Source organism: Orbicella faveolata, unplaced genomic scaffold, assembly GCF_042242905.1.
Source record: "Orbicella faveolata isolate gen_17 unplaced genomic scaffold, um_ofav_v1 contig_1, whole genome shotgun sequence".
Taxonomy (NCBI): domain Eukaryota; kingdom Metazoa; phylum Cnidaria; class Anthozoa; order Scleractinia; family Merulinidae; genus Orbicella; species Orbicella faveolata.
The window spans coordinates 561,925-587,500 of NW_028301536.1; the positions used below are offsets into that span (position 1 = coordinate 561,925).

A 25,576-nucleotide genomic window follows, 5' to 3' on the forward strand; every position below is an offset into this window, starting at 1 on the left:
CGATAAACTGGTAGATGTGGATAACATTTGCAAGTCCGCGAAAACTATAAGGAAGTCACCATTCTCCATTGCCTGATTTCAAGCCGAAAAGGACTAGGTACGAATCTACAAATTATGGGATAAGCAGCTATTGATCCACATGGTCATAAAGTGCACACCAAGCTTTACAAAATCCCGAAGTTTGGTGCAAATAGACCCAATAGTAAGCAAGATACAACCATTTGAAAACATCAAAATTTCCAAAAAAATGTATGGCCATCCGAATGCTGTGTCCGGATGACCAAATATTCTAATTATGTGTAATTTTGGCGTTTTTAAATGGCTGTATCTCAGTCAAAACTAGCCTGATTAACTTGGGGATTTTGTGAATCTCGGTGCGCTCTTTCTGACTATGTGGATCAATAGTTGCTAATCCCATAATTTACAGACTCGTACTTAGTCCGGTTCGGCTTGAAATCAGGCAATAAGATTGGGCTATTCCAATAACAATGCCAAACCCGGTTCTCGCCCGCAAAAAAAGTAACAAGGTGGATAAACACTTACATGCCGACCATCGCCGACTAAAGATCTGAAATCCGAATTTCCTTTAGGATCCACAATTTGAATTCAAGACAGGTAGAGACCGGAGTCCAGGCCAAAATTCATAGCTGATTCATGATCTGCCGTATTTTTGAAATCCGCCAATCGGTTCAATTTATCGCAAAAGTCCTTTAATCAATCCGTGGGTTTTTTTTTTAAGCCAAATCCGTCGATCCGCGAAACTATTTACTCAGTCTCTAGTCTGAAAATAAGCAGATAACATTTGGTGAGGATTTTTGTTCTAAAACTAGAAATTGCCGCCGAAAAAAACCTTCGTGCCATTTAAGTAAGTCGATATAACTAATAAATTGACCTCCCGGAGATATATGCCTACCATGACGTAGTTTTGTAACACATCTTTCAAGTACGTCACGATGAAACGCAACATCACTGTTCATGGATTCTTGTCACGCAACACCGAAAAGGAACGGAAACAGTCGACAAAACGAAAATGGCCGGCATTTATCTCTTTGTTTCCTTTGTTATAACTTTAAGGTGTTTATCGGCCGATGGGACTGAAAATCTTCCTTCGGATAAAGCTTCTTTTGATACAAGTTCTGTCGAATTAATGGCAAATGACAACTGCACAGCACCGAAACCAGTTGTGTCTGATTCTAAACTGAAATGGCGTGCGAGTGTTAATAATCAGAGCGTTTTTCTTCCCGGAGAAAAGGCTGAATTCGTTTGTAACGAAGGATTTCGTCAGGTCGGCTGGCTACCGACACTAACTTGTCAAACCAACGGTACCTGGAGTCCTCGTATGTCAGATATTGAGGATTTCAAAGCAACTGGGAGCGATCTTGGTGAGTAATATTGCATACTTCAACCTGGATAAAATTTAATGACGTATATTATTAGTTCACCGATCAATACAATCATTCACAGCTTCAGTCTTGCCCCTAAAAATAATCCACAAATATCATTTTCCTTCGAAAGAATATTTTTCATCGCTTTCTAGTGAGGAGACATGTGACCCGTATAAATTGACTTTTGAAATTGTGAATAGTAATTTAGGAAAATGTTCGTTGTTAGTGCCGATCACTGTGATTAGCTGAAACACTATTTATACTAGAGAAAAACTTTGGATTAATGTTCTGTCTTTTGAACATCTTTCTATTAAATGGTCGAAACAAATCTCATCCTACTAGACTCGCGAAATTATTATGACCGTTCGTGGCCAAGCAAATGAAATATAAATCGCCAAAAATTAAAATAAACCAAGTGACAGTATGCAAATGAGTGAAGGTTTTCATTTCAGACATTCAATATACTGTATTTTTGTTTTCGGCGCCAAATTACATTTCGTCGAAGCTAAATCGTTGTTCATGGCAGTTAAATCTATGATGAGAAGATAACGAGCCATATAATCGAAAAAGGCATTGATAGCTGTGAAACAGAGGGCCTTTTTCCACGTAACATTCATGCTATCGTGCGTATCCTGTTAGCTTCTTGTTGAAAGCACAGTGTACTAGTATAGACAGCTGATCCCACAGCTGTCAAAACAGTTCCTCGTCCGTCAAAGCGGACACCAGTCCCAATTAATTCCCAAACTTGTCTTTCCACATAATATTTTAAGGCAAAGCTAACCTGTAGTAATTTAAACGGACACCTAACAGTAACGAGGGTCCGTGAGTGTCCGATTAATAAATATGTCATGTGAGGTGCACAAGACTTCGGCTATCTGTACCGTGGAACTTTGAGGATGAGTTTTAATTCTCCAGTTTCCTTTAGATAAACTTTTTTTTGAGCGAACGTAAGTTCAATCTAACGCGCGCCCCTATTGGTTGATTCATGGTTACGCGGTAATGAATGACGCTTAGTGCCCCTGATAGTTCGTCCCGTTTTTACACTGGACGCAAAAGACAGTAAACGTATAATCCGTCTGAACGGATTATGCTTCTCTACTAAAGGAAAACAGCCATATTTTACATTGGAGCGGTATCGATACACTGCACGAGATGAGTTTTTCGGTTACCGTGCCTGCAAGTTTTTTGAATCATTTTAAAAACCAACAACGCGTTGCCGAAACAAAATGTCGCGTTAACGACATCGTCAAATTGAGTTCATAAACCTTTTTCCTTAACCAATCTTTTGATGTTAAATTTGTTCACAGGTTATTGTATCACCAACAATTGCAGTGCGGGCGGAAGGTTCAACTGTACATCAGGCAACAAAAATGTCGTCCCCATCTGCAAAAGGTGCGACTGCGTTGCAGATTGCGTTGACGGCAGTGACGAAATGGCCTGCGGACCAATCTTGATAAACGTGACAGGCTGGGCTACAGGCGAGATAAATTCCCCTAAAAATGAGATTCATTACACGGGTTTTTTGAACTGCTCAAGAACACTGTGGACTGATGACGCCGGGTTTTACATCAAGCTGCTATTCACAAACTTTTCCATGTCTGGAGATTGTGGAGATAACTACGTTTTCATGGAAAACGCGACTTTTAGCGACACTGATTCACCGCCCGTGTGTTGCAAGGAAACTAAGAATATTTTCTGCGTGTTTGGAAAACAAACGGGCCCTCCACCCCTATCGCACACAGACAAGAACTTTATGATCGTAAATTTCGTTTCCAAAGAATCAAACTCTTCCAGCTTTTCAGCCAAGTGGTATAACGTAAATAGATTTTATCCTTATGGTATCATACCAAAAGACGATTCAGATTACCCTGAGAAAATTAAATTCGAAAGATCATCGAGTGGTAATGTACAGGATGATTCGACCGATCCCACCTACATAGCCGCCACGGTTATATTCAGCATTGTCGCTTTTGTTGTTTTGGCAATCGTGGCGTGCAAACTTGGCCGGCGTTTCCTTGGGCCTCAGTGTAGCCTGGAATATTGTTGCGCATGGATTGCGGCTAAGAGAAGTCAGCGGTCGCCACGTCTGTCGCCTCGGCGAGAGCCTTCCCCGGAGACGAGTCCCATCCGAGGGGACATTCAAGAAGCGCATTCAAGTGGAAGGGCCCAGAGGACGGTGCCTGTTGATGCTAGGGCTTCCTCGGTTTCGAGAACCCGCTATGGGAGCGCCGAGAACGCATAGACAATAGCATAGTCCTTCAAAATTTAGAAAACGTTATCACCCTTAACCACGCCCAATTTTGTCAGATTTTTATTAGAATAGGATCCACTGAAAAGTTATCAAAAAGATTTCAAAAATGGAATTGTCGAATAACTGTCGAGAATTACTGAAATCGTGGAAATTTTAATATACCTGCATGATATACGGTGAAGCGAAATGAAAAGCAGCTAGCGGTGGAGAAAGTTCAGTTTTTGAGTAAAGCAGCTGGTAGCAATAAAACATGTAATCAAGTTTTTTAAAAAAGTCAAAAAGTAACTTGTGCTGTAGTTCGTTTCAGTTCTGATAGAAACATCCCTTAATAAAGTTGCCAACTCTCGAAAACTAGGCGACAGTAGAGCGTCTTTTTACAAGCGTTGTTGCGTTTTGCCCAACTCTTATGAGTGCAGTCATATTAATTTTGAAATTAAAGATACTTCGGGCAGTTTTGGAAAAGAAACCACATTTGGGCAAGTTTTTGATCATCCCGCTCCTTGGCTAGACCTTTCCACAAATATTCGGATATTTTGAGGGATATTTAGAAGTTTCCAAGATATATAGAAAACATGAGATATTTAGAAACATTGGTGGCTTTTTTGGCTAAGCCCTGTGTTTTCCTCGCTATTTTCCTGAAACAATACTCTGTTCTATACCAGAAACAGTTCAGTTCAGCGATTTCCCACTCGCAAAATGTATTCCATATCATTAAGAGGGCTAAAGCAGCAATCTTCCAAAATGGCAGATGTTGGTAGCATCGAAGTTCCTGAATCTTCTTCCTCGACTCCTTCTACTATTACAAGAAAACTTTAAAAATTTTGGCCTTATTGATTCAAAATTTGTGTATTTTTACCAGAAAAATAAGAGATATTTCGAGAGTTTTCCGAGATATTTAGAAGATTATTTGAGAATTTTCGGAAAAAAATTTAGACGATTTTACGTGGTCTAGGACCTATTCTTGGGTTGCACGTGACGTCATCATTTTCTAAAATCCAAAACTAAAGAGCCACTAAAGTTATTATCCTCATCAGACATAAGAAGGGGTAAATTTATATCTGTGAACAGCTTTTCAGCTCAATAGCTTGCTTCCTCTGAAAACAGGCTCGGAGTTATGGCGGTGCGTGACATAAAGCTACGAACGCGTTTGTCAGAAAACACATACTTATCTCGTGAGTTTTAGCCTTTTTAGAAGTTAAAGTAATAGGGAAAGTGCCTTATTTATTAAATGTTAACTTCATCAGTTCAGATAATCAGTCGCCTAGATAGCCAAAGTAAGTTCCAGATGTTTACACTATTTTTCGGCCGCGATGTTGGTGTACCTCCATGGTACACCAACATGGCGACTTCACACTGGACTCTGTAAATTTGTGCAAAATATTTCGACGGATATCTGAAGTTTGGGAAAACGCACAGACTTAAAACTGGGAGAAGTGTCTTCTTTATCAATCTCCTATAACAACACAATTTCTTGACTTGATCCATTGGATGGTTTTTGAATTTTTTTTTTTTTTATTGCGTGACAGTGTAAGCCAAGAATAGGGCCTGAGACTGAACGACTCGCTCGACAGAACGCAAGTGGTATTACAAATGGAAGAATAAACTTTACGGCAACGGAGATCAAAGCGTTTGTGTTTACCGATGTAGTTTAGCAGGTACAGGGAACTGCATTTATTCTGAGTGGCCATTGTAAGCAGTAGGTGTTCTTCTTTCGGTTCTTTTCCAAAAGTACCGCCCGTGTTATAAAAAGACATTGGAAACAAGAGCTAATCATGCGTATGAATTATTGTTAACCGATTCAAGCGTGATATTTGGTTGGATCCTGACTCACGGAGCGAAAATGAAAATCTTTCGCCTTTTTCTCGCCGTAATTGTCGTCCAAACCCTAACTGTGGTTGCTCAGAGCTTCGAAGTCCATGGCCGGAACACATTGTTACGAAGAAAGCGGCTCGTCACATTAAACAACGGCACGTGTTCCACGCAACAACTGAAATCGCCCGTCGATGGCGCCATTTTGAAAACTCCACAAGAAGGAAATTCCATTTCTTTCCATCATGGGGACAAAGCTGACTTTGTTTGCAAAGACGGATATCAACAAGTTGGTCAGCTGAAATCATTTATTTGCCAAGAAGATGGAAAATGGAATGAATCTACTTCAAATCGCTCTGGTAAGGCGTTTACTTTAAGATGGTTAACGCTTGAAAAGGTAAATTTAGAGTCATCATCAGATAAAAACATTCAAGTCGGTTAAACCGCCACGATGGTGAGATGTTATATTACGAATCACAGTATATGGTATCAGGAATATTAACACCGTTTGTCGGTAGAAACAGATCTGCCATTTTCTGTATTATACCGAACAATTATGTTATTTTTTCTTCCAGTTTATTCTGAATGTTTGAAAAAGGACTTTGTAAATTAATATATGTAAATTATACTGTGGCATGAATTTGCCGTAAACAAGTTGGTAAAACCAGCTAAAGAACTTCAGTAATTGACTTTATCTCCCACATTTAGATTCGGCAGCAATAACACCAAAAGAAAAATACATATATATATGTACATATATGCATTAAAACAAATGTGCAAATACAGTTCTGTCAGAATTTGGAAAAGAGTGAAAAATTTGCATTGGACACTCATAAACATTGTTGATATTGCTTTTCCATCTTTCGTCGCCCTTTTAGCTTTACAAAATGGAAGCACCTCTGAGTTGCTGATCCACTTTTAGGGCGAAGAAGAAAGGACTGAGTAAACTTTATGTTTTTTCGAAACTACTCTAGTACATCCACTTCTTCTGCCTTTGTCACGAAATCTTCACTCTGGTTCTAAAGATTTTCTATAGCGTGAGGTTTCAGTTTTGGCTCCGTCCACGCATTTGAAAACTCAGCTTTATTTCTGCGGTTAGGCCTACCGTCCACATTAATCCGTCACGAGAACGGAGCTTTTCGAAAACGCTCTTTAAACCGGAGGAATTTGAAAAAGGCCGGGTTTTCGTTTTCGTGTGGAAAGAAAACATTTTGAAAACAGAGTTTTTTGAAAACGATGACCTCACGGTAATCCTGTGATTTCCCTGCCCGGGATTTTTTGAAAAACAAATCCAAAATGGCTGGTGATTGTTGCGTTTTTAAATTCCTCCGGCGTAGTGTGAACGAGACCTCAGTAAAATGATTATTGCAATGATTATAAAATGGATTTTGTTTTTCTTTTTGTCTTTCTTTCTTGACATGGTAGGATTTTGTGCAAAGACCGACGAAGTGTCCTGTGGACCGACAGTGTTAAACGTGACTGGAAGAGCCACAGGAATACTAACCAGCACGACAATCAATCGACATCCACCCAGCAAAACAGTGGATTGTACCTGGAGTCTTGTCACCGAAGATCCAGGCTTCTACATCAAGCTGCTTTTCGTTAACTTTTCACTGTCTCCGAATTGTACAAACAATTTTATTTCGCTGGAAAAGGTTAATTTTACTGATTTTGGTAGAACAAAAAAATGCTGCAACAGCCAAAGTGAAAATGTGTGTAGGTTCAGTGGAAAGAGCTCACCGCCTCTCTCTCGCTCCGTATCACACTCCATGACTGTCAAGTTCTACTCTAAAGATCTGAGCAAGTCGTTCTTCAAGGCAATATGGTACAATGTCAACGGTTTGTATCCGAATGGCCTGGTCCCCCAGCGAGATCTTACGTACGCGCCGCGGATCGTGTTACCAATGCCGTCTCAGACTACGATTGCACCTGACACGCCATCAGTTCTCGCCTTCACCGTCTTCGCGTTAATACTTTTTGCTGTAGGTGTCTTCATAGCTTGTAAGTTTGGTAAGCGTTACCTGGGACTCAGTTGCAGCCTTGGGGACTGCTGGGCACTGGTGACGTGTAGATGGACGTCTCGAGCCCCGTCGATACCGTATCGTACCCGGGAGGGGCCGTCAGAAGCAAGAGGGCTCATGACGGACACTGACAGCCCACTCACTGGCGAAAGGATTCGTGTTTCTAGAGTGGAACAGATCTAGTCTGCTGGAAGCCGCCGGGTTTTTCTCGTAGGGTCACTTAGACGAGTGTTTAGTCATCGCGAACGCAAAAGGGCGGTATGGCGGTGGCCGAGTGGGGAAAAAGGCGAGACGAGAAAAAACCTTAGGGCTAGGGTTAGGGTTAGGGTTATGTTACTATGTTTTTCTTCTCGTGCGTGCCGCGCCCATGTCTCGTCCCATTCCCCCTCACGCTAAAGCGTCATTCCTCATAATCGCTGCTGAATTTCGAGAGGAAAACAGACTGCCAGCAGTCTAGAACAAATCGTACCCCGGAGACGGATCTAGTGGGCCGTCGCATGACAGCTCGGAAAATATTGCCTGATAAACTTGGCGCAGTTTAAACTTTACTGAACGAGGTGACGATCTCACTTGCACAGTAACAGTCCAGTCACTGACTCTTCCTTCCCTGCGCCCTCTATGTATGGATTGAATTCAGGCGCTATAGGGCGGGAAAAGAAGACTGGTCTAACACAGTAAGTGAGCAGAATTAATATTTCTGACAATGAAGCATCGCGGAACAGACAGAAACTTATTACATGATATTTTCGCGACACGTAAATTTCGCGAATTTCGGGAAAAAAAAACTGCGAGATAAAAGTGACGCGAACTATAAGTGTCGCGAACATAACATGACCCGAAAATTAAGTGAGACACATTATGTTACTACTAATAAAGTGTATTATCGTTTGTCTCACGATGTAGTCACTTGAGATGTAGATCGCGACGTTTCGACTGCTTACTGCTAGTCTTCTTCAGGCGATAAGGTCGTCTGATTGCACGGTATCACTTATATCACAAAGGTCGGCTGAGACAAACGATAATACACTTTATTATTGCATATACCACGATGAATAACAACAACCTTTTCCTCGACATTATGTTGCTGTTAACATAAAGTCCAGCCGTTGCGTTGTTACTTTTGACGTTATTGAACCTTTCATAAAGTCGGTTTACTAAATTCAAGGACATGTTTAAGTAACATTGCCAAGGAAATAAATTGTGTGTAACTCGAAAATGCGAAGTTAAAGTGACTCAAAATACAAAATTTCGGCAAAATGGCGGAATTGAAGTGTCGCGAGATATGCGCACCTCAAAATCGCGAAATAAATGTGTCGCGAAAATTCCATGTAATGAGGTAGCTATTGTGCCCGCAGGGGCCAGAAGACTGGGTCCGCATTAGAGATTTTATGGACAGTTTCTTGATAAGAGTAGAATAGGACAGTAGTTCATTATGAATTTGAATCAGTCAAGTTTAGCTCTTGCCTCAATCACCAAAATTTTGTTTGCGGGAGGGGGGAGGGGGGGGGGGGGAGGAAGGGGGAAAGGGGGGTGTTGTAGAGGGGATGAACTTTGCCTTTGTCCACAATGTGGTGTTGGGTTTTCGCATCCGGCGGTGTAATACATGACAGGCACGGAACTTACATGTGCGTTTTTAAGCTTTCCGACGATTGTTACTTAATTCCGACACGGCATTCATGTAAAACAGGCTTTAATTTAGTTTACGTTTCTTTAACAGTTAGCAATATTTTAAATTAGAGAAGATTAATCTGTATACATAGTCTTCCGTAATAGGTTGTAGCTTTTATATTAAATTGTTAATGCCTGATGTATTTACCGTGTTTTCAAATAAAGCTGATGATGATGATGATTATGATGACGACGTAATAAACTGGCTCTGAGGTCCCTGCTGACCTACACAGTTATGTGCTCTCTTTCTGGATAGCGAAGGCCAAATCAGCTCTTCCTGCAAATCATTTTCTATAAGTTAGATTAAGAGCGATCTTAACCTTTCCTCACTTGCGCCTAAGCCAGCATATCCGACACAGCCAGCCCCAAAAAATGCTGTCATCCGCACACGGCACACATGATCATTATTTTAATGGAATAAAAAATAGTGAAGCAAAGCTAAATGCGCAAATGTGCAAAGCCAAAGGAAGACAAAAGAAAGCGAAAAAAAGAAAGGAAACATACAAGCACACTAAGAGAAGTAACGTTACTTGCGTTATATTTCTTTAATCAAGCTACGATGGCCTAAGAGCAATACTTACTTTTATGTTATATTTATCTCCTTTTTTGTGTACTAGAGCGAACCTATCGAACAGTTTTTTTTTTACTATTCAGTTACCCAGTTGATAAAAAGTGGCACTGAGTCAAAATTATTTCTTTTCTCTCAGTCAATCGCTCACATAGTAAATTAAATGAAATTTGAATACACTAAACCCATTCCAGCTCCCTTAGACCAAGCTTTCAAGACTGTCAAATCGAGTCGAGGTCCTCGAGCTGTAAACCTGAAGTATGGAAAATACTCAGAATATTGAAGTAAACTCTTTACCTTATCTTTAAATGTGCCTCCCTCTGTTTATAATCCGTAATTCAGAAGCCTTATTAACAATCTAATCATGCTTTTGCAAATTCCGTAGCATGTAGTACTTATGGTTTGCTGAAGCTTTTAACTTGTCAGCTATGGTTATAAAAATACTGTTATAAATGTCTGGCTACAATGGTTTGTTGTACGTGTATTTTCGTGAAACAGTTTCAATGATCGGACCACTTATTTCCTGGATCAAGCGCAGTGACAGTTAACTAGAACAAACACAGAGACGCTTTTCCCACCAAACTGGCACGTCCTGAACTCTGCACTGCCTTACTTCTCGGTGCTGATATCGGTCTAGCATGGCAGGAGAAACACCACTCTCAACATAATGCGACTACAAAACCATTGGCATCCAACCGCAATTGCTTAGTACACGAGTGGACGGCCTCAGGCCTGGAAAAGTGAAGGCAGCGACAAGAAAGAAACAAGCGGATACAGCAGATAAACCCTAAAACGAAAAGTCAAAATGTAGCTGTACTAGGCTACACCTTTGTAGGGAATTCGGTTGGAGAATACCCTTAAATTTCACACGACGTTGACTCATTCTCTTAGATCGTGCATGAGATATGCCTCTAATTACGACTGTAAAAGGAAAAGAGATCTCCTTAGTTCGTTATCCAGGAGCTATACTTTTTAAAGCAGTTCATGCCTAGATTGCTCAAAGATTGTATTTTCAGAGAAAAAGAGCAGCCCCACCCCCAGACCCCCCCCCCCGGCCGAAGCCACCACTACGGAGGTTACATGGAAAGGATCCCCCTGTTTTTCGCGGAGCACAATGACTTCTTTCCCGCTGCAAGAGTCTTAAAACAACATCTGTATGTATTTGATACGCTGGAATGCACGCGCATACGCTGCAAGTATTTCCGGGGTTAAACGTGTTCCTGTTTACAACTGTGGACGGAATGAAAAGAGAAATGACCCTCTCCTTCCCCGAATCAAAGACGAATTCGCGCTTAAACCAAAGCAAGCCATGTTTTCCCCCATCAATGACACGCGGGAGGGGGGGGGGGGTTATCTTAATCTTTCATTGTAATAGTAGCTGAGGTGTATTCCAACACACCATTAAAACGAAACTCCAGTATGAGAGGAACCGCTTACAAATTTTTATTTTTTTTCCTTCTCCCTGCCATGCACGTGTTGGTTTAAATGAGAGTGAGGGACGAAAGAGTTGGAAACGGTAAAGTGCTTTTTAAACTAATGGTCATTTTTTTTTTTGGTGCAGCGAACTGGAAGGAGCGATATTGCGAGGCCGGGCACTAGAAACAGGATACTTAAGTTTCTTACATAGCCGTTACTTTGGGTGGTCACGCAATTCTCTTCCTCAATGAGCGTTAGTGACTCTCAGGTCGCGCCTCCAAAGCGGCCTGGGTAAACTGTTTTTCTTTTGGGTACCAGGAAAGAATGTATGACGCTTTCATAAAAAGAAGGATTGGCACTTTCAAAATGAAAAATCGTCGTTCGAGAATTTTTTTATGGTTAATTTTTTTATGACTAACAGTAAAAATGTTGAATTTTTCGCCTAACGACTAAACTTTTGGCTGTTTCACAGGTCTTTTGAGATCCATCATTCTACTACACACGGCGCGCAACAAAACGTCCCTAGTCCAAACCATAAATTGCTATTTTGCTCCGTTCCGGCAACCTTAATTGGTTTTTGTAACCATTACTGTACATACAATTTGTGCTGGTTTTGCATTTGGCCGCTGATGAAGCGTCCGCCGGCAGTGGCTCAAGGTTTAACGTGGTCTGTGTTAAGCATGAACTTAGAACCTGTTTGAATATTTAGGCTAAACGAGTTTTACAAGTTGAACGTCTGGCTCCTGTTAAGGTTAAATTTCACTAGGCTCTTATTATAATAAAGTCTAATACGCGCGTCTCTACCGTAATTCCACCTCAACTTGAAAATAGCAAATCATTTACTGAGTAACTTAATTCTTTCTCAGCTTATAATTTAACGGTAACCAAAGAGTGAATAGTTTTAAAATGTCATTGATCCTGCTGTTAGACTGCGATTTAGATGCTTCTCCTGTGATTCGGCTCAATGACATGTACGTCTGTTACATCTGCAGTTACAGCTGTACACTGTCATCAGCCATTGCAAAACATGTGGTTCTTCGCAAAGTCCTTCATTGCTGCTCGTAGTTCACGCATGCGCCAGCAGTACACAAATGGGTTTAGGGACGAGTTGATGTAAACAAGGACACCAGACCAACTGAGAGCCAGGCGAACGATTCTGATCTGCCAGCGCGCATGCTTGATTGCAATTCGTACGCATAGGTAAGGCAAGTAACAAGCACACAATAAAAGAAACACCACAAACATGCTGACAGCGGCATTTCTGTGACGTTTTCTACTCAAAGTTGCCCCTCCGTAAATGTGCGCCTGGTCTTGAGTTTGGTTCTGATGATGTCTGGCGATTCGGAAAATCATCGAATATAGGAAGGAGTTAACGAGCAGAGACGAAGATATGAGGAAGACGCAGAGCACACGATGCAAATCATTGTTAGCTATACCCGTCAAAGCGTAAGCTAGACTTGTTATCCAGATCGTAAGCAACGTGATCGTCGCGCGCTTGGCTGTAACAACACCTGGGTATCTTAAATGAAGATACAGAGCGAGAAACCTGTCGATGCTTACTGTTGTTAGTGTTAACACCGTAGCGGAAACAAATACCGCCTGAGTCACTCTGTACGCTGTCCATACGACGAGCAAATATTTCTGCGTGATAATTTCAAGTAGCAAGCAAATTACATACAGCGGTTGAACGATAAAACCGACGCCGAAATCAGACAAAGCGAGCCCAAAAAGAAGGACGTGCGAAGGCGAGTGTAAAGATGGTGTTTTCCAAATCGTACCAAGAACAAGGCCGTTTCCTGTGAATGCGGTGAAAGAAAACACGGAATTTACAACACAGCCGACTATAAGACTGTTCAAATCTCTTGTTGGAAGGCCATCTGTGATTTGTTCTGTGCTATTGATATTTTCTCTCACAGGGCTTGTCATGGTAGTTTCTTCAAACCAGGCTCACGCGGAACGATTTTTCTATGTAAACTTCTGCAGAAAGCTTTACAGGATGTTTTAATTTGCAAATGGAGGTACGAAACTACCCGGTCGGGTTTCGCCTTTCGTAATGCATGTTTGAAGCAAAAACTTGTCACGCGTCAATATCGCCCCAACCGGACCTTTTGTCAGCTTCTTCCGGACAACAGTGATGTAGCTTTAATTAATGTTACATTTTCCACTATTGGTCCAATCCAGTGACTTTAGCAGATTTCTAGTTGAGCAGAAAATTTAATTAAACTTTTGATTATTTTCCGAAGTATCATAACATTGACTGACAGCCCTGCAATATTGAAAAAAATAATTTCAACCTTTTTGAGAAACCAAATGAAACCTATTTCTCTTAATTGTTTCTTTTGACCAGATGTTTGGTTGAAAGAGCACGTGTTTGCAGTTAACTTAGCTAGTTGTTTTGCTTTATTCGACACCTCGCGCAAAATTCGTCTTCCGCTAATTAACCAGCAAATTTTGCAACAGTTATGAATGAATGAATGAATGAATGAATGAAAGAATGAATGAATGAATGAAAGAATGAATGAATGCGTGGCTTCATAGCTCAGTTGGTAGAGCATCGCACCGGTATCGCGGAGGTCACGGCTTGGAATCCCGTTGAAGCCCTGATTTTTTCAGGCTTCTTCTTTCCAGTTGCTTAAATTGGAAAATTTACTGCGATGATCATTCTTTACTTTCATCTACAACCGCAGTTCATATATGAATTATTTCATATAAACTTCACATCAATGCTTCATTTATGTCGGCTGTTGCGCGGGGTAACCAGTAAATTGGTTATGGTTGGAATAAATGTTACGCAAAAAGCTCGATCCGGAATATAATTCCGGATAAAATTCACCAGAACTGACTCGGAGTTTCTGGGACTGAGCTTAGTAGCCGTGTATATGGTCTAAAACTGGTGGGAGGCCTGGCACTGGTAGATAAAAACAAATTTCAGGAAAGCGCATTTTCCATTCGAAGTTTCTGGTTCGATATTTTGGATTATTTTTCAAGACCTTCGGGTTATTTCGGAAATTTTCCTGCAGGGCAAGGTAAATAGTCTAGTCCATTTATATTCCGCTCGAAATTAATGAATGTTTAAATACCCTTATTACTTAAACAGAAAAAAATGCATCGTTTTTTCCTTAAAACGTCATCAAAACGATCACTCCTGCTTCGGCCCCAGACTATACTATCTCTTAAGGGTTCGCGGACAGTTCACAAGTACTTTTTTTTCAAAAAGTATCTCAAAGGAAATAAATGGGCATTTGGTAGCGTGCCTAAAAACTAGTTTACAATTGTTATTTGTCATAGCGGATTTGAAAAGTCCTACAAAGTTTAATAGCAAAGTATTGATGGATTGATGGTTTAATCGATAGACTTCAGGAAATAAGAGGAAATCGCGTGGAAAGAGTGTTAATTATTTGGGGACACTCATGTTCTACGCGAACTGGCAACTTAATTCAGTAAGCTTAGAATTTCTTTAAATAATTTACTTCTTCATGTACAAATCTAGACACACATCATATATGAAACACGCTGGCCAGTGAAGCCACCTTGCAATTAAGTTATTCTCGAAAGATGTTACAATTATTTGTGTAAAAGAGATCATAAAACTAAATACAGCCATGCCCAGAGCGGAAAACCCTGAAATTCAGCAGCTGGCAAAAAGCGGGAAACATATGCCCCTGACCAAGGCAGTGCAGTGCTTACTTTGAGGTTTTAGGATGTCCTATTTTAATATGTTACATAAACAACTTGGTGAGAAACGATCTTAGTGTGATCTAACCATATACAAGCGCGAACGAAATAAACAGAAAAAAAAAATGTTAAGCTTGTTTGTCAAAGAAAAAGAATTTAAACCAAGCTTGAGTTGAAACACGTTGAAGGCTCATTAGAACGAACGATTTTAAGTTGAAAGACGATGAACCAATGATTTCCAAAAATGTTTCATTGCAACGCGCATCACTGGCAGACGCCAACAGTAAATAAGGGGATTAATTGACGAGTTAAGATAAACAAGCGAGGCTGACCATCTCAACATAAATGCTCTGTATGGCGAGGGAGGCCAATGGGTGAAGTTAACAACAGCGCGCATGCAAACATAAGGAGAATAACAGATAATAAGTAAAATTAGTAAGACTATCATGGTGATGAGAGATTTTCTGTAGCGCTTCATGTCAAAGGCCTCAGGTTGGTGTGCCAGTGATTGATTCTGAATCTGAATTCGGTGCCGTCGACAAATGCGATAAATCGTCGAGCACGTCGATGTGTTTACCACGATGCATAGAGCGATAACGAAGAACGAAACAGAACGATGAAGTTCCCTGTCGACGAGGAACGTTCCGGCATACACCACGCTTGTTAGCCAGATGAGGCAGAGTACGAGGATAGTTTTCTTTACGGTAACGACAGCAACGTACCTGAGATGCAGTATGAGAGCAAGACATCTGTCCACGCTGACCGAGGTGAGCGTCAAAATTGTAACAGAGACGAAGAAGGCTTGAATGAATCTGAAGATTAGACGAAGAACTGGAAAATTTTTCCGGCTCACTTCGTAAATAAAAATCACAGTGAACATCGGCTGGACAATCAAACCGACTGCGAGGTCAGACAGCGAGAGTCCCAATAGTAGAATATTTGTTGGCTTATGTAAAGTTGGCTTGCTCCAAATTGCACCGAGGACGAGGAAATTTCCAGCAAAGGCCGTCAGCGAGAACACGGGGTTTAGAACGCAGCCAGCGATGTAAAACTCGGTGTAACTTTCGCCTCTCCATGTGGGATTATTGCTTTGATTTGAGTTGTTGTACATTGCTGTAAATTTTCACAGCTTGTTGAATCTGAATATGAGTGTAGACAGTCGGCCTTCATGCACTGTGTCTCGAGTTTATCTGTTCTGTTTTGGAGCACCTTTAGTAAATTACGTAATACCCATTTGCTTGCCAGAGAATAAATTAACTACAACTAATTAACTACCGGATAAAGCCCATGTCCACTTAGTCCTAGCTTGCCGAATAAGTCTCTGCTTTAATAGCATTTCCTTTGTTTTAGACGGATAATTGCTTTCAGGAAAAATGAAGTAATGACTGATAGGCCTACAATTGCTTGCGGGCAGTAACAAAAGTAAGTTAATCGAAACTGAACAGTGTTTACAACTTTACCTTTAATTACAACTTGCTGGCAGGTGATCCACTCTATACTTTCCTGCATTTTTGTGTCCAGATTTTCAAACTTGTTCCCTTTGTAAGTGAGTTGAATTAGTGCCAAATTAAGTGGCGGACATAACGTCATTAAATCATGAGTTACTTTAGTGAATTAGTCACTTACCAAGATATTTTTGGAATGGATTTCATTAAAGGGAACTGATAAGTGTCGTTTCGATCTCAGTGTTGTGTTGTCTTCTCCATCTTTCTTGTTAATTTGGCACTTAGCTAGCAGGCTTACTCAGAGATTTTTACCGCCAGAGCCAACATTCTTCATGAAAAAAAAATTGAATAGATAAAGTTGGAAAGCCAAACTAGATTTATAATAACTTTATTTACTGCTTTGGACTGAAATGCTTTCAAAACAAATAAATACCCAGATTTCGCTAAGGAGTGTTCTCTAAAGCAAAGCTTTATTTTCACTTATTTTTGTGAGGCAGAGTTCATTCGCGTTTGTGATATATACTTTTTGGAGAGCTAATAATAGAGAGTTTAAGCATGACGTTTACGGCAGACGGCATACGGCAAAGATTATCTCTGATTTTTCATTCTTTTCTTGCAATCCTTAAATAAATCACACAAAAATAGAAAAATGTCTTCTACTATTAACCGCAAATACAAATATTTTCACCCAACTGTACAGACAGCTGAAGACAGACGGCAAAAGTTTAATTTTTACCGTTTGCCGTTTGACGTAACGTCATGCTTAATCTCTCTAATAGTTAACGGCACTTGTACTTAAATGGAGTAGCCGACACTGTCTTCATCCTTTATAATAGGCCATTTCCGAGTTACCTTGTACCTCTGTTTTAAAACTAGTCCTCGGGCAAAACCTTTCATATGAAAGTGAGTTTGATTTACATGAAAATGAACCTGCGGGCGGAACTCATTGTCATATGTTGAATGGTTTCGCGCGAAACTCGTTTTGACGCAGAGGCAAAAGGCAACTCGGAAATGACCTATTTCAATTTTAAGAATTAGTGCAGCGCGCATGCGTTTTTCTCCCCAATTCCTCGTATTCTTTATTTTCTTTTTCAAATAAAAAAAGAAGCAAATAAATGAGGGCTAAAAACGCATGCCCAATGCAATGATTCTTGAAACTCCGATTTGCCTCATAGCTGTTTTTACAGTTATCAGCCGTTTGACATGCGAACGAGGCGGAAGAGTCAATTCTACTCCTAATTGATCCGTTCGCCATGATTGTATGCCTTTTGAAACAAAAGAATATTTGACTGCAGACACAACTGTAATAATAACCATTGATGCTAAAGTAATTACTTTGAAACAAATGCCTTCTGCGACCTGTTAAGCTCGCGACATTTTAACACAACATTGTTGGGCGCAACATGTTGCACGCGTTTGGCCACCCTTTTGGGACGTGTTGGGTGTTCCTGGCTCAAATTTGAAATTAATCAATCTTGAGCCAACAACACCCACGTAACAAGGCTGTTTCCTGTGAATGCGATGAAAGAAAACACGGAATTTACAACGCAGCCGACAATAAGATTGATAAAATCGGTTGCTGGAGGGCCTTCTGTGATTCTGAAATTAAGGTTAAAACTATGAACATCAAAGCCGAACACGGAAAACATCTGAAATCCGGCAGCTGGCAAAAAGAGGGGGAAATATATGTCCCCGACCAAGGCAGTGTAGTGCCAAACTTAAGGTTTTAGGATGTCGTATTTTAATATACTGCATAAAAATACTTGTTAGAAAGTATCTCACTGCGATCTAACAATATAACAGTGCTAAATAAATAATCACAATGCAAAAAGCTTAATTCTCTTTAGCGAAGAAAAAGAAACTAAACCAAGCTTGAGTTGGAAGCATGTTGTAGGCTGACACTAAAACGAACGATTTTAAGTTGAATGACGATGAACCAATGATTTCCAAAAATGTTTCATTGCAACGCGCATTGCTGGAATACGCCAACAGTAAATAAGGGGATTAATTGACGAGTTAAGATAAACAAGAAAGGCTGACCATCTCATCATAAATGTTCTGTATGGCGAGGAAGGCCAATCGGTGAAGTTAGCAACAGCGCGCATGCAAATATAAGGAGAATAACAGATAATAAGTAAAATTAGTAAGACTATCATGGTGATGAGAGATTTTCTGTAACGCTTCATGTCAAAGACCTCGGGTTGGTTTGTCAGTTCTTGTTTTTTAATTTGAATTCGGTGCCGTCGACAAATGCGATAAATCGTCGAGCAAGTCGATGTGTTTACCACGATGCATAAAGCGATAACAAAGAACGAAACAGAGCGATGTAACTTGTTGTCAATGAGGAACGTTCCGGCATACACCACGCTTGTTAGCCAGATGAGGCAGAGTACGAGGATAGTTTTCTTTACGGTAACGACAGCGACGTATCTGAGATGCAGTATGAGAGCAAGACATCTGTCCACGCTGACCGAGGTGAGCGTCAAAATTGTAGCAGAGACGAAGAAGGCTTGAATGGATCTGAAGATTAGACGAAAAACTGGATATTTTTCCTGGCTCACTTCGTAAATCAAAACCGTAATGAACATCGGCTGGACAATCAAACCGACTGCCAGGTCAGACAGCGAGAGTCCCAAGAGTAGAATATTAGTTGGTTTATGTAAAGTTGGCTTGCTCCAAATTGCGCCGAGGACAAGAAAATTTCCAGCAAACGCCGTCAGCGAGAACACCGCGTTTAGAACGCAGAAAGCGTCGTAAAACTCGGCGTAACTTTCGCTTCCTGAAGTAGAATTGATGCTTTGGTTTGTGTTGTTGTACATTGCTGTAAAATTTTATGGCTTGTTGAATCTGAATATGAGTATAGACAGTCCGCCTTCATGCACGGTGTATCGTGTATATCTGTTGTGCTGTGGAGCACCTCAAATAAATTATGTTATACCCATTTGCTTGCCAGAGAATAAGATTGAATGATAATTAACTACCGGATGAAGTCCAAGTGCACTTAAACCTAGCTTGAATAGGTGCTGGTCTGTCTTAATAGCATTTCTTTTGTTTTAGAGAAGAAAAAATGGATCAATAATTCACAGGGCGACTAAATTCTATTCTCAGAAATAAAAACATGGGGTTTTGATAACTGGCTCTACGTAAACTCTCACTTGTGGCCACTAATAAAAGAGATTTAATTGGAACTGAACCGTGTTTACAACTTTGCCTTTAATTTCATCTTTAATATTGATCTCGACTTCGTCCTGGTTAATATTCACCAATGTTCACTTCACCTTCGGCGAATAATTGTAGTTGATAGTACTTGTGCGTGAATGGAGTAGTCGATACTGGCATCCTATATAATGTCAATTGATGTAAACTGATTGCGTTACTGAAATTCTTTGAGGAGGCGTTTGAATTGCCAAAGAGACTCGTTACGTCACAAGGAAGACTGTTCCAAAGAATGGTGCCACCATAACGAAAGCTATTTTGTATTAGTTTGCGCGCTTGTGCGTGCTAGTGGAACACTGAGTTTATTGTCAGAGTCCCTCAGGTTATATGCGGTTTCTCGCTTCTCAAATTTTTAACTTAGATAGTCTGGAGCCAACCCGTGCAGAGACCATCACAGCTCTTTGAATCTGCTGCTGGTATGCTAGATTTTTCCATTCTAAAAGTTTGAACAGGTATCCACCATCTACGTCATAGTTTGAGTAGGTCAAAACACGGGCTGCTCCACTTTGTAGCTTTTGTAATTTATTCCGAAAAGTTATCCCATAGTTTTCCCAAACAGTGTTGCAATAGTCAAAGTGTGGCTGTATCAGAGCTTGATATATTAGATGTAAGGTCGCTTGAAGGACAAGGTGTCTTACATGTTTAATGGCCCCAATGCTAGAATCGAATTTGTTTGTTACTTTTTCGATGTGGCCACTCCAATCAGGTTTGTCATAGATGGTCACTCCGAGTGATTTTGCTGTAGTGACCTTGCTATTTTGAAAAATCATTAAGTGTCGGGGACTCTGTGAGAGTTCTTAGCCTCTGCCTAGATCTAGTAAGCATGAATTCGGTTTTAGCCATTTAGAACCTATTCATTAAGTGAACGAGTTGCTATTATCATCTTGACGTACATGTTACAGGCTACCAGAAACTTTCCATAAAAGCCTTTAATCTTAACTTCAAATGTTTATAACTCAAAAAAGGCTGGCGACTTAATTCTTGATAATTATTGGAATAATGGTCAATATGTTAACATTTTTATTAAACAACAAGGCAACAAATTTACACTAGGAAATTTTTATCGCCGACCGCTGTCAACGAGAATGCCTTGCTAGCTTTCACGTGGCCTGGTGTGGAGTAATTACTTTGATTTGTGTTGTGGTACATTGCTAAATCTGCCTTTGACAGCTTGATGGGCTATTTTTGTTGTGTCAAATTAAATGGAATATCCAAAGTAAATTATGTTGAACTAAAGCCAAGGATACACGGTTCAACATTTGTTGAGCAACAAATGTTGCAGCTTCTGTTCAACAAATGTTGAACAGTGAATCATGTGGTGTTGAAAGTTGAAATATGCCTTTCAACATGTAGAAAGTTGTTGAACGTTGTTTAACAAAAATAGAGCTTGGCTCTATTCCGTTCAACAAGTTGCCGCTTGCTGAACGACTTCAACCAATCGTTGGTGTCACGTGGTTTCATGGCAATATGAACATGGCGGCCGAAGAGTTGAAATCAGCTGAGTTCGAAAGGAGTTTTGATAACACCAGTCAATTTTTTTAAGGGAATTTTTTCAACATTTTTTTTAAACAATCTTTTTAAACAATTTTTTTAAAAGGTAAACCAGTGAGCAGCACTCTGCGAACCGCAGTTGCAAAACTTGTTTATTCTCCGACGCGTTTCGTCTAACTATCGTAGACTTTCCTGAAGAAGTCTACAATAGTTAGACGAAACGCGTCGGAGAATAAACAAGTTTTACAAGTGCAGTTCGCAGAATGCTGCTGACTAGTTTACCATTAAAAAAACCCCGCCATTTCAACTTCGCTCCAAAATGTGTAGTTGTTGCTCAACAAACGTTGAATGAGTATTCAACAAGTTGCAGCAACGTTTCGACAAGTCGCAACAATGTTCAAAATTTGTTGATCAACAAAAGTTGAACGATGTTGAACCGTGTATCATTCGCTTAATTTGTTTGATACTTGCAGGTTTAATTTCCATTTGGATATACGAATCCACTGCGTCCGGTTTCGCCTCTCATAATGCATGTTTGCTGCTAAACTAGTCGCGCGTCAATATCGCGCCTGCTGAACATTCTATTAGCTACTTTTGGACAACATTAGTAATTTTATTATGTTACACTTATTTATTACATGGCCAGGTCCACGAGCGGGCAAGATGAATCAAATCCTGCGCTGGTCTTGTCCAGCCACATTTATTCTTTCGCTTTTCGAAACACCAATCTTGACACTTTGTCTCCTTGCGCCCCGAAACACGTGATGTGGCAACGCGTATTTCGGGGCGCAAGTGAGTTCAAAGTAGGGAACTTGATATAGTGAACGGGTCATTTTGCATTTTATATGCGTTGGCTGTTGGGCTGGCGTTACATATCTTCGCTACATAGTGCTGACGAGCCCCAAAAAGGGCGAAACAGCTGTCCACTGTTGGGATCCTACTTTATCGGTTCTTGTCATGTTGGTGTCTCGAAACGTTTTTCACGTAGTATCAGCCTTGCAGTCTATTGCTTGTCTTCATACATTTTTTTGGCTGATCAGATCTCATGTAGATCCTACGTTGGCAGCATTTATCGTATGCGGTTCCTTGCAGTTTCTGGTTTCTCAGCTGTGATTGGCTACCCGAAAGGGCAAGATGGAGCTATTTTACCCGTCCGGGACTACTCGCCGTGTCCCGCAAGGAAAATTTCCCCGAAAGCCATATAATAAATCCTGTATTGACCAAGCTTGCTCGGTCAAGATGGCTGGATATTGGCCTCGTTCTTTTTTTTGCGAGTTTATGGGCCTCAACTCCCTCTCGGTCCATAAACTCGCAAAAAGAAAAGAACTTGGCCAATATCCAGCCATCTTGACAGAACAAACTTGGTCAATAACCCATACATATTTTCATGATTGGTCCGATTTGGTGATTTTTAAATAACTTTTTGGGACCCCAATTGAGACATACTCCTCTTAATTATTTTCCGTAACCATATGAGTTCAGATATTTGTCTTAAAGAGACATATTTGCACTTCAATTTCGCAAGTTGTTTTATTTTGCGACATCATTCTCAAATGATGTCATTTGTTAATTAAACGACTTTGTGTCAGCGAGAAAAAAATTGCAACACTGGAGTAGCATTAGCACTGGGGTAGGGGGGAGGGGGGACCGGTTAATTTCTGGGTCGAGTACAGGGCGGGTGCGCAAAAAGCCCAAACTATAAAATCTAATTCCTGGTGAAATTCTGGATTGAACTGAGTAGCCATGTATATTACGTAAACTTTAAAACTTCCTTTAATAATTTACTTTTTTTGCTAGAAATCCGGACACACATCACGGTTATTTCAGACCCGCTGACCAGGTTAGCTGCAGTACCATTTATTTAATCTCAATAGATGTTACAATTGTTTAGCAAGACATTTCGGAAGGTTTAAACTAGGTTTACGAGCACACGAAAGAAACTCCTGCAATCCAACAGCTTGGAATAAACGGGGAACCCGACCTAGGGATAATATTAGCACTCTTAAGTTTCAAAGTTGTCGTTTCTCGACATACTACCGCACAAATTGCTTGCTAACATAGGATCTTACTGGAGTCTAACTATATATCAACGCTAAAGAAACATTTCATTACTGTATGACAAAGTAAATGAAGATCAGGCTTGAATTCTCCCGCACGGCGGAGGCTGACCCTAGAATGTCCTACCATGCTAACCTCTCGGAGATACCATTTACAGACTCTAAGCCTATTAATTCACTGCGCGCTTCAAACCCGTCCCAAGCTCCCTGCGCCACGCCCGTGCAGAATAGGTTTGTCGCAAATTACATTATATGACTGCCATCGATCTTACATACCCATGTACCTTCAATAACATCACTTATCTCTTTGGTTACTGTATATTAAATGTTCTTTTCAGTTTTTTATGAGAAATGATTTTAAGTTGAATGACGATGAAGCAATGATTTCCAAAACTGTTTAATTGCAACGCGCATCGCTGGAATACGCCAACAGTAAACCAGGGGATTGATTGACGAGTTAAGATAAACAAGAAAGGCTGACCATCTCAACATAAATATTCTGCGAGGCGAGATAGGCCAATCGGTGAAGGCAATAAGAGCGCGAACGCAAATATAAGGAGTATAACAGATAATAAGTAACATTAGTAAGACTATCATGGTGATGAGAGATTTTCTGTAACGCTTCATGTCAAAGACCTCGGCTTGGTTTGGCAGTGATTGATTCTGAATCTGAATTCGGTGCCGTCGACAAATGCGATAAATCGTCGAGCACGTCGATGTGTTTATCACGATGCATAGAGTGACAACGAAGAACGAAACTGGGCGACGTAGCTCGTTGTCAATGAGGAACGTTACGGCATACACCACGCTTGCTAGCCAGATGAGGCAGAGTACGAGGATAGTTTTCTTTACGGTAACGACAGCAACGTATCTGAGATGCAGTATGAGAGCAAGACATCTGTCCACGCTGACCGAGGTGAGCGTCAAAATTGTAGCGGAGACGAAGAAGGCTTGAATGGATCTGAAGATTAGACGAAGAACTGGATATTTTTCCTGGCTCACTTCGTAAATCAAAACCATAATGAACAACGGCTGGACAATCAAACCGACTGCCAGGTCAGACAGCGAGAGTCCCAAGAGTAGAATATTAGTTGGCTTATGTAAAGTTGGCTTGCTCCAAATTGCGCCGAGGACGAGGAAATTTCCAGCAAACGCCGTCAGCGAGAACACCGCGTTTAGAACGCAGACAGCGTCGTAAAACGCGGTGTAACTATCGCTTTGTGATGTGAGATTGCTGCTTTGATTTGAGTTGTTGTTCATTGCTGTAAAATTTCACGGCTTGTTGAATCTGAATATGAGTATAGACAGTCCGCCTTCATGCACGGTGTGTCGTGTTTATCTGTTGTGCTGTGGAGTACCTCAAGTAAATCATGTTGTACCTATTTGCTTGCCAGAGAATAAGATTCAATATAATTAAATACCGGATGAAGTGCACTTAAACCTAGCTTGAACAGGTGCTGGCCTGCCTTAATAGCATTTCTTTTGTTTTAGACAAGAAATTGTTGTACGGGCTTTCAGAAATATAAAGGGTTCTAATTCATAGGGCGACTAAATTCTATTCTTAGAAACAAAAATATGGTCGGGGTATTGATAACTGGCTCTATGTAAACTCTCGCTTGTGGCCACTAATAAAAGAGCGGATTCAATCGGAACTGAACAGTGTTACAACTTTGCCTTTAATTTCAACGTTTTGGGCAATTAAACTACTCTACACGCTCCTGTATTTTCGGGTCCAGATTTGCGAACTTATTTCGCTTGTAAGCGAGCTGAAGTAATGAGAAATTGAGTGTTGGACATAATGTCATTAAAATTATGAGTTACTTTCCTCAATTAATCACTTATCAAGATAAGTTTAGAATGGATTTCATTAAAGGGAAGTGATAAGTGTTTGGAGCTCAGTTTTGTGTTGTCTTCTTTCATGTTAATTTGGCACTTTGTTAGCAGGCTTAGCAATATAGTCGTTTGGTCAGTTCTAATCTTCTTGAAACACGACAACCGAGTAGATGAAATTAAAGTTACTTACTAGGCCAAAAAATTATCATAATTTCATTTCTTAGTTTCGACTGAAATGCTTTCAAAACAAATAAATAACCAGATTTCGACAAGGAGTGTTTTCCAAAGCAAATCTTTATTGTTACTTATTTTTGTTAGCTATGGTTTGTTCACTTTTGTGATTTATTAAATTTTGATTATAGGGGCTGATAATTATGAGTTAATGATTTCAGAGCTGGACAAAGAGTTTTCAGCAATCTGATTGATTGAGCGATTCCCTATATTTAACAATTATTCACCGAAGGCGAAGTGAACATTTAACAATTATTCAGCAATATTTACCAAATGCCAATGCCATTTGTATTTTAATGATTAGACCGATATTAGAGTAATTTTCTGGGGCCTAGGCGTGTTGTGGGGAAGTTAACAGCGGAACTTTAGAAGCTCTGCAGAGGCGAGTAGGAAGAATAGTAATAAAGACATCTATTAGTGACACTGCTATGGACGCATTTAAATGGCCAAGTCTTAGCATCAGGCGCGATGAACATGTCCCTAAGCTTGTGAGGAAATGCATAGATGGCG

At 40.4% G+C, this 25,576-nt stretch overlaps 6 protein-coding genes across 6 annotated transcripts; 2 read left to right on the plus strand and 4 right to left on the minus strand.

Moving 5' to 3' along the window:
* The first annotated feature begins 977 nt into the window (after positions 1–977).
* On the plus strand, positions 978–3,990 carry LOC110046318 (uncharacterized). The gene is made up of 2 exons (XM_020752014.2): positions 978–1,382; positions 2,693–3,990. Exons 1-2 carry the CDS (start codon positions 1,031–1,033, stop codon positions 3,625–3,627), a joined length of 1,287 nt encoding a protein of 428 aa, XP_020607673.2. The 5' UTR covers positions 978–1,030; the 3' UTR covers positions 3,628–3,990.
* A 991-nt stretch (positions 3,991–4,981) lies between these two features.
* On the plus strand, positions 4,982–8,361 carry LOC110046258 (uncharacterized). The gene is made up of 2 exons (XM_020751946.2): positions 4,982–5,804; positions 6,871–8,361. Exons 1-2 carry the CDS (start codon positions 5,477–5,479, stop codon positions 7,647–7,649), a joined length of 1,107 nt encoding a protein of 368 aa, XP_020607605.1. The 5' UTR covers positions 4,982–5,476; the 3' UTR covers positions 7,650–8,361.
* A 3,131-nt stretch (positions 8,362–11,492) lies between these two features.
* LOC110046256 (adenosine receptor A3-like) lies at positions 11,493–13,254 on the minus strand. Its single transcript, XM_020751944.2, has one exon. The coding sequence runs from the start codon at positions 13,042–13,044 to the stop codon at positions 12,130–12,132; it is 915 nt and encodes a 304-aa protein (XP_020607603.1). The 5' UTR covers positions 13,045–13,254; the 3' UTR covers positions 11,493–12,129.
* A 1,316-nt stretch (positions 13,255–14,570) lies between these two features.
* LOC149117641 (trace amine-associated receptor 5-like) lies at positions 14,571–15,989 on the minus strand. Its single transcript, XM_089282016.1, has one exon. It carries the CDS (start codon positions 15,902–15,904, stop codon positions 15,002–15,004), a length of 903 nt encoding a protein of 300 aa, XP_089138142.1. The 5' UTR covers positions 15,905–15,989; the 3' UTR covers positions 14,571–15,001.
* Positions 15,990–17,960: 1,971 nt separating this feature from the next.
* On the minus strand, positions 17,961–19,124 carry LOC149117642 (trace amine-associated receptor 9-like). Its single transcript, XM_089282026.1, has one exon. The coding sequence runs from the start codon at positions 19,055–19,057 to the stop codon at positions 18,155–18,157; it is 903 nt and encodes a 300-aa protein (XP_089138152.1). The 5' UTR covers positions 19,058–19,124; the 3' UTR covers positions 17,961–18,154.
* A 3,601-nt stretch (positions 19,125–22,725) lies between these two features.
* Positions 22,726–24,308, minus strand: LOC149117643 (beta-4C adrenergic receptor-like). Its single transcript, XM_089282031.1, has one exon. It carries the CDS (start codon positions 24,260–24,262, stop codon positions 23,360–23,362), a length of 903 nt encoding a protein of 300 aa, XP_089138157.1. The 5' UTR covers positions 24,263–24,308; the 3' UTR covers positions 22,726–23,359.
* Positions 24,309–25,576: the final 1,268 nt, after the last annotated feature.